Source organism: Haplochromis burtoni, unplaced genomic scaffold, assembly GCF_018398535.1.
Source record: "Haplochromis burtoni strain Fernald_Lab_line unplaced genomic scaffold, NCSU_Asbu1 Contig_673, whole genome shotgun sequence".
NCBI lineage: Eukaryota > Metazoa > Chordata > Actinopteri > Cichliformes > Cichlidae > Haplochromis > Haplochromis burtoni.
In genome coordinates this window covers 217,110-225,544 of record NW_024583034.1, presented here as the reverse complement: position 1 = coordinate 225,544, position 8,435 = coordinate 217,110, and the positions used below count along the sequence as shown (strand labels likewise).

At 40.9% G+C, this 8,435-nt stretch overlaps 1 protein-coding gene across 4 annotated transcripts; it reads right to left on the bottom strand.

Moving 5' to 3' along the window:
* Positions 1 to 1,244: 1,244 nt before the first annotated feature.
* Positions 1,245 to 7,758, bottom strand: LOC121812589 (GTPase IMAP family member 4-like). 4 transcript variants are annotated; one of them, XM_042215178.1, is made up of 4 exons: positions 7,669 to 7,727; positions 5,448 to 5,522; positions 3,653 to 3,748; positions 1,245 to 2,361 (listed from the first exon to the last, which is right to left on the bottom strand). In XM_042215178.1, exons 1-4 carry the CDS (start codon positions 7,670 to 7,672, stop codon positions 1,547 to 1,549), a joined length of 990 nt encoding a protein of 329 aa, XP_042071112.1. In that variant the 5' UTR covers positions 7,673 to 7,727; the 3' UTR covers positions 1,245 to 1,546. The 4 variants fall into 4 exon arrangements, with proteins under 4 accessions (XP_042071112.1, XP_042071114.1, XP_042071113.1 ...); XM_042215180.1 differs by lacking the exon at positions 3,653 to 3,748; XM_042215179.1 differs by lacking the exon at positions 5,448 to 5,522.
* Between the last annotated feature and the right edge of the window lie 677 nt (positions 7,759 to 8,435).

Below are 8,435 nucleotides of genomic sequence, written 5' to 3'. Positions count from 1 at the left end.
AAGCAGTCACAGGTTAATGAAGATAAAAGTTCACTTAACATCCAGCAGGTCACTGCAGCAGATCCAGAGTTGGGCTTCACCTGTTTTTATCCTGTTTCAGTTGTTTCAGACTCACAAGAGGAAACATCGTAAAGCCAAAATATTAGAAACATCACCTGAATCTAACATCTAGTTTTTTATTAACATGTGGCTCATACAAAACTCAAACCTTAAAGGAGACATGAAACACTACCCATATAAAGGCTAATATACACCACTGAGCCCTGCTCTCAGAAACTGACATAGACGTAACTCTGTGTGTTAAGCTGGGTTTAAGAAATAAGTGCTTAAACCTAAAGTTTAAAGCCATGTTTAGCACCATCTTCTGTCAGTACGCGACGTCACCCGGTTGGCTGGTTTGTTGGGGCTAATAGACTTACAGTAGTTCATGTTAGCTAACTAGTGACAGATTGCTAACTCAGAGGAAAATGAGGACATTAAAACTAAAACTACTTTTCATGGGATCACTTTAGTGCTGCAACAATGAGTTTATGTTAAATGTGCAGTCCACTTTCACTCTGTCTCTTTAGCAGTAAGTGGCTGTTTGCTGTTTGCTTGCTGCACTCAAACGGGAAAATCCAGCTGTTAGCCGTAACGTTCGTGTTTGTAGAGCACTTTGTGAATGAGGACTGACTCTAGGAGCTGCCACACAGCCCTCAACCAACCACATGATGTAATCTTTGGTACTGACAGACGTCGGCGTTAAACATGTTTGTAAAACTTTCACTTTAATCTCTTATTTCTTAAACCCAAAACTGGCCCACTTCTCATGGTTCGCTTGTGAATGATGCTGGCCGTGATGGTGCTGAACCACACCCACTGTGATCATTCTGTGGACATAGCTCTCCATTTGTGGTTGGTCACTATTACAGTTCTTTACTGAATTTGTAGATACAGTAACTTGTTGGTCTTGTTGGGTATTGGTCCATTTGGTATGTGACAAATCACTTTTAATAACACCAGCACCTTGAGGCAGCTGTTGTTGTGATTTTCAGTTCAGTTCAATTTTATTTATTTTACACCAAATGACAAAAACTGTTGTCTCAGGGTTCTTTATACTGTACAGAAAAGATCCTCACATTATACAGAGAAAACCCCAACAATCATATGACCCTCAATGAGACAGTGGGAAGGAAAAACTCCCTTTTAACAGGAAGAAACCTCCAGCAGAACCAGGCTCAGGGAGGGGCGGGGCCATCTGCTGTGATTGGTTGGGGAAGAAGGAAGGAAGACAGGATAAAGGACATGCTGTGAAAGAGAGCCAGAGATTAATAAGAACCAATGCAGAGGTGTATAAACACATGGTGAGTAAGGAAGAAACAGTCAGTGCGTGATGGGAAGCACGCAGCAGGCTACACCTATTGCAGCGTAAAAATCATGAAAACATTAACTAAAATAACTAAACCTACAACCACCATGATTTCCCCTTCATGATTTTCTAGATTTTAGATTTGGTCAGATCAGCGTAAGCAACAAAATCACTGACGCCGTCTGAAATCTATCTGCATCATGCCTGAAGTTTAATTTTAGCAAGTACGCCTAAAAACGCTATTCCCACGAACAGCATCATACCAACTACAGCTCCAACCCCAGCTCCTGTTGTAGGCGTCAGTTCGCCACCACAAATAAAATACCCTGCTGCACAGCCGACAGCCATTCCAATCAAACCACACCGGTCATAAAAAGAGCGCCACTCTTCTTCTGGCTTTGGTTTTGTTTCCTTTCGTGTTTTCAGAGCTTCCTCAGCCTCCTGGAGCATCTTAGACGTGTAGAAAGGTTGACATTTTTCTCCCGTCATCTTGTTCATAATCCCCAGCAGCTCGTCGAGTTGAGACCCTTGTTGTTCGTCTCTAATGTTAAAAACAAAGTATCTTTGCTGGAACTGATCGGTTAATCTTCTGAGGGATTTCAGTGTTTCCTGCATGAAAGCGGCGTCGATTTCCTTCCTTTTAGTGGTGAACACCACTATAGTGTAGTCCACTGCCTGTTTACCAAACGTGTCCTGAAAAGTCTTCAGTGCGTCTAATTTCTCTTGTGAGATCTCTTTAAACCTCTCCACGAACAGGAAGACATGAGGACCAGGTTCAGCATGTTTGATGGACCGCTTGATCTCTTCCACCACTTCCTCTCCATCATCATCTACTTTAAACAGACCTGGAGTGTCAACAACAACCACGTCTCGACCCGTGATGGTCTTTCTTTCCTTACGGCACTTCTTTGAGTCCTTATCAGAAGTGAATATTTCTCTGTTGCCCAGGATGATGCCTCCTAGAGTACTTTTACCCTGTCCACTCTGTCCATACAGGACGATCCTCAGCTCACCTGTTGGAAGAACGTCAGTGAGAATTAGCCGGTCTTACTCAAACCTTACAAATACATTTTTAACACTTAGACACAACATGCACCCAAATGTTTCATCCAGAAGTCATTAATCAGACTTTAAAGTGCACTAGTGCAGTATATTTTTTGTAAACTCAAGAATTTGCTTTGATGTAAAAATTCTAAAATCTAAACATGTTAAATTAAACGCCCACTGAATTCCATCATTGTCCGACCTGATTGCCTTAAGATGTTTTAACATGCGCTGTAGGTTATTGAAGATCATTCTGATAATAAATATGTACTAGTGCTGTCAGCGTTAATCTCGTTAGAATGACGTTAACGCCATAACCGCATTAACGCTGCAAATCTCGGATCGCCCTGTGCATGGCGTTAACATCATTCTAACGAGATTAATGTTGACAGCACTAATATGTACACATATAGCAAACACAGAAATATAACACATTTTAAAAATTCTGAAATAAACTGTGGTTTGATTATTCTGGGAAAACATGTTTTTTCCCCTTAAATGGTGCCACATTTGTGTTTTGTTTTTTTCCTATTTCTTGTGTTGAGCATCTGGTACCCCAGGTGATGACAATTAGGCACCTGATTAGCGGCACCTGTGAGCGTGGACCCTGCTCAGTGAGTGAGGAATGAAGGGCATTAATATTGCAACGATGAAGATAGGCAGACTGGGTTATATTGTTTATGTTCGCGATGAAGGTAAGGATGACACTCAGACTCTCAAGCTAAAGGGAAGATATGACACCTGAGTTATTAAAAGATCACGTTAGATTTAGATGGTATAAATTTGGTGCTAAAAGGAACTAAGTCATTTGTATTGCCATTAAGTTTAAGAATGTATGTAAACCAAAGTTTAATTTTATTTAAACAGAAGTGAATGTGGGTGGGAGTATAGTAGTTGTTTTAGAAGACAAATAGAGCTGGGTGTCATCTGGGTAACAGTGATAACAGTGAAGCTGAATGTTGTATTTTTTTAAAAAATATTGCAGAGACGTAGGCGATAAATTATAAAAATGGCGCGGTGGGAAGTTGTATCAAAAGCTGTAGTGTGGTCATAGAGAATGAAAATGATGGTGAAGAGTCCACAATCAGTTGCAAGAAAAATATTTTCAATGGATTGAAACTCAATGGCAGCAATGCCTTCTCAATCGTCCAGGTAAGTAAGTCTGTTCATCTGGACGTAACGTTTTCAATGGGAGAAACGTTTCGTCACTCGTCCAAGTGAGTGAGAATCCACTGACAGTAAAACAAGAATGTTCCTTACCATGCATGGAGGGTTTCAACCCAAGTCCAGCAGCCTGAGACTGTACACTAAGTGGAAGGAAGGGGGCCGGGGACTGGTGAGTGTCAAAACCACCATCTAGGATGAGACAACAAAGTTTCATAAGTACATCAGGAAGAAGCCACTACTGATAGTGTGCTCAGTGAATACTTCAGGCAACAGATGCCTGAGAAAAAGAGGAGCAAGAAGATGAACCCTTTTGGAAGGACAGGCCCCTGCATGAAATGTACCACCAGCAGATAGAGGAAGTGGCTGATATCAAGAAACCCTACCAATGGACTGGAAGGGTAGGGGGTCACCCAGCAGCCCACAGGCTCCACTGGCAGCCAGCTACGCCAGAGCAGACTGAGCTCTGGGCCCAGAGACCAGAGACCCAAGGGCTTCCCACCACCTAGGGTGTTGAGAATGATCTTTTAGGACTTCCAGATACAGAGATACAAACTGGTGATGGCTAACCAGCCAGACATCGTAGCGGTGGACAAGTAGAGAAAGATGGCTGTAGTGACAGATGTAGCTATACCGAGTAATAGCAACATCAGAAAGAAAGAACATGAGGAGCCTGAGAAGTACCAAGAGCTCAGTAAGGAGCCTGAGAAGATGTTGAGGGTGAAGGTAACAGTGGTCCCAGTGGCAATCAAAGCACTTGGGGCAATACCCCCCAATCTGGGCAAGTGGCTCCACCAGACCCAACGAACAACATCCAAGATCTCTGTACATAAGAGCACAGTTGTAGGAATATCACAGATACTGCACAGGACCCTGAAGCTCCCAGGCCTTTGACAGAGGCCCACAGAAGCCCACAAGATGAGTGACAAATTTTATATAAATAGATGTATGTAAAGTTGGTGACTTTCCTAAAATTAGCCACTGTCTTGAATTTTCAGAAAGTTCATGAGAAAAATGTTCGTTTATTGTCACAAGATTTTCTTTTAATGTTAAGTGTATTGTTAATGTCGTATGCATCATTCTATCACTTTTACAAAAAACCCAAACAAAACAAAAACAGTACCTGAATCTTCACAACTTAAAACATAAAGGACGTGCTTCGGACACACACTTCGGTGTGTGTGTGTGTGTGTGTGTGTATATCCTGTATCAGCTGAAGAGAGAGTGTCTTTTCACCTAGTTTTAAGCAAAAGTCAACAATCCTCCAGCCAACGCAGGTGACCTTGAAGGATGTGGGCAGAGAATCAAAACACAGTTCAATAATCAGGAAGAATTTGTTTTTGCAGCCAGCTTCGGCTTTGAGGCCTTCCAGCTAGCAATGGGTAACCAAATGAGATCACGGTTATTTGATGTAGTGTTAGAGCGAGCAGGCTGTTTGTAATTATGCATGTAATCTAATACCTCTCGGGCTGTCGGGTATGTGGCAGGATGTGGATTGTGGCTCAGCTGCAGGGGAGGGGTGAGTTCAGCAGTGGGTTCAGAGTGTGGTGTTGGGGAGGCTGACTCAAACACCTGACCCCATCATCTAATCATGTCTCCCCTGTTAAAGATCATGCAGGGACCATAGGAGGGGGTGGTGTCTGTGCTACAGGAGCAGGGCAGCTGGAAAGCCAATAAAGAAGTGTTAAACTGCAGCGCTGCTGTTGATGGGTCCTCCTTTGTCAGACTTTTGAGGTTTATGTTGGGGTTTCTCCCAGTGGACAATAGGGTTTGTTCCCTGCGCCTTCAGGTCAGGAAACAGGTTGTGACTGTCATCATCGCATAGCAGTTCAAAGTACCCAAAGCACCAATAAATAAATATTTCTGGTCAACTTTGTATTAGTAACATCACCTGATTTTAGAAGCGTCTTAATTGTTGTGGTTGTTTCAGTTTTTCTGGCTGGTTCCTTTGTTGTTTTTGTGTTACCTGAATAAATGAAACAACACAACAACAAAAAAAAAAGAGATGGGATGTCACCCATGCTGAGGATGTCACGGCCAGACGGTCCTCGCCAGTCGACCTGCCTGTTCGGGTTGTGTTTGTGTGCACTTTGCTGTTTTCTTCTCTCCGTCCTGTTACTGTGTGTTTGTGTGTATCTGTATATACAAACCTCAGTTACTTATGTATGTAGGAGCACTTTGTGTCTTCCTTCTATATTTTATATTCCCCTTGCTATGAGAGCTGTGTCACAAACAAATTTCTTATTGGTGGGATAAAGGTTTACTCTACTCTATTCTATTCTATTCTATTCTATTCTATTCTAGAGATAAGAAAGTTAGGCAAACTTAAAATACACTGTTAAGCACACCCTCATTCTATGGTTAGGTGGACCAGGCCGCTCTGCCATTCTCCTGTGCCACCTAATCCAAGACACCACTAGGTGCTGATCAGTTGACAGTTTCACCCAGCTCCACACCTGAATGTCCAACACACTTGATAAACATTCATTTCAACAATTAAATTCAATTTATATCATATATTTTTCATATTATTATATAATATGTGTTACAACTTTTATAATTTATATAGCACCAAATAAGCACTTTATATTGTAAGGTAAAGACCCTACAATAATACAGAGAAAAGAGATTAAAAACCCCAACAATCCTGAGTGAGTGATGAAGAAACACCCAGTGCATCATGGGAATCCCCCGGCAGCCTACACCTATCGCAGGATAACTAAGGGAGGATTCAGGGTCACCTGGTCCAGCCCTAACTATATGCTTTAGCTTTAGCATAACGGAAAGGAATTCTGGATTTAACAGGGAGACTTTTCAAAGCCCTAGAAGTTGATGTTTAGTTTGTTCAAAGCTCTGGAAATGCTGATTAGATCACCAAGTATTTCATACAGACAGAAATATTAATTTCACAGGCATTAAAAGTTCCAACAAATAGTTAAAAAGTGACTTTTACAGATTTACAGAAATATAATCTCCAGATTTAACTGCTTCATTATCTACGCAAAAAGCTAATCCTACTGATACTAATCTACCACAACAAAGCTGGCTAACTGCTAGCTGTCACTTTCATTCATTTAACTGTGTAAATCACAGAAAAGTATTTATTCTGTTTCCTTACCTAGAAATGTTTGCAGTCCTAATTTTCAGTTTTAAGACAAGCTTCGCTCGAGTAACGAGTCGAAATTCAGCGTCACGTTTAACCACAGAAGTTAAAGACATTTAAAGAATCGTAAGTGAAATGGCGGCAAAATGCAGCCACGTGTGCGGACAGATTATTCTCCCAAAGCAAGAGAAACAAAACCAATCACAACATCAGGACTCGTTATAAAACCTACTGAATGAAGTCAAAATATTTAAAAGAGCTTGGGATTGTTTCCTTTCTCTGAGTGTTTGTGTAAAAATCACCAGAGGAGAGCTAACTCATTTTATCATCAGCTGATCTGAGGATCATTTTGTTTTATCTGTAAAATTTGAATAAATTAATCTGCAGTTTCCTAAAACAGAGAAAACCAAACCATAAAGCAGATACATTTTTTCATTTTAACTTACAAAAGTAATTAAAAAACTTTAACTTTTAACTTTAACTTTAATTTTATTTCGACTTCTTCAGTTGAAAGGATCAGATGTTTGACCTTCTCTGAAAAACTTAACTATGCTCTACATTCATGATATATATTATGTGTATTCTACATAAAGGTTACAATTTAATATAATGTAACATATAGAAGGTCATTGTTGAAGAAAAAATGTACTTTCCTTAGGAGATCTGTAAAATATTAATGTTAATAGTTTTATTAGTTGATTAACTAAGTAGAAATCCTTCATATTGAACTGGTCAGCAGCTCACACTCACTGCAGTTCCACTGAAAAGTTCTCTAAATGCAGCTTGGTGATAATCAGACTCTAAACTTAACATAAAGGAACAATCTGACATCTCTGGACTTAAAAACTCTAAATTTCAGAACAAGGCTGAAAATGAATTTCTAACTAAATAACTTCAAAGTAAAGCACAAAGAAGGAGCTGCTACTGACTTCTGTCTTTACTGTAATTTCTGTCCCAAATATCACACTAAACACCACTATGACTCTCGGTGCATGACAGATACACTCACCCATCTTATCTGGATCTTCACTGGGAACAGGTATCCTGCAACACTGTGCTAGCTCAATAGAGTCCATGGCTTATTCTGAGTGGTTACAATTCCTTTTCACTTCTATTTTAAAGCCTGCTGCTAGTTCCCTCCCCTACAACACTGGCTGTCCAATCAGAACTGTGGTTGAAAAGAACCAATCGGAGGGCTGAACAAAAAGTGCATCAAGCAGAGTGCATCCCCATGGGTCTGCCTCCTCACCCTCTTCTCTCATTTACATCATTACATAAAGAGAACTGGAAACATTACAAGAGAACCAACATCCATGTCTTTCTCATGTACAAGCTAAAGTTTCACATGAAACATTCCAGGTGCAAATAATCCCTCAACCTCCAGGGCTGAAAAATGAACCAACCCCAGAGGAAGGAGGGAAACGTGGCTCTTTGGTGGTCTTTCACAGAGCCCATGGACAGCAGTCATTGTCTACATGTTGTAACTGTTTATTAACACCAGGGGACAGTGTCACAAATGCCCGATCATCCAGACTTTAGCTTGTGTTGTTGTTGGTCCTTCAGCCACGGGGAAGAATGATGTTATAATGCAAAGAGCTAAGCTTAAGTTCTCTATTCTAGCCAAAAATGTTCCCCAATCAGCATTCGATGGACACATGGCATCATCCACAACACTTCCTCACTCCCAAAGCGTAACATATTATGCTATGTGACAAATCGTCGGGATGTTGCGCTTTCGGCCACCCAACACATTTCTATGTTACGCATTGGGAAACA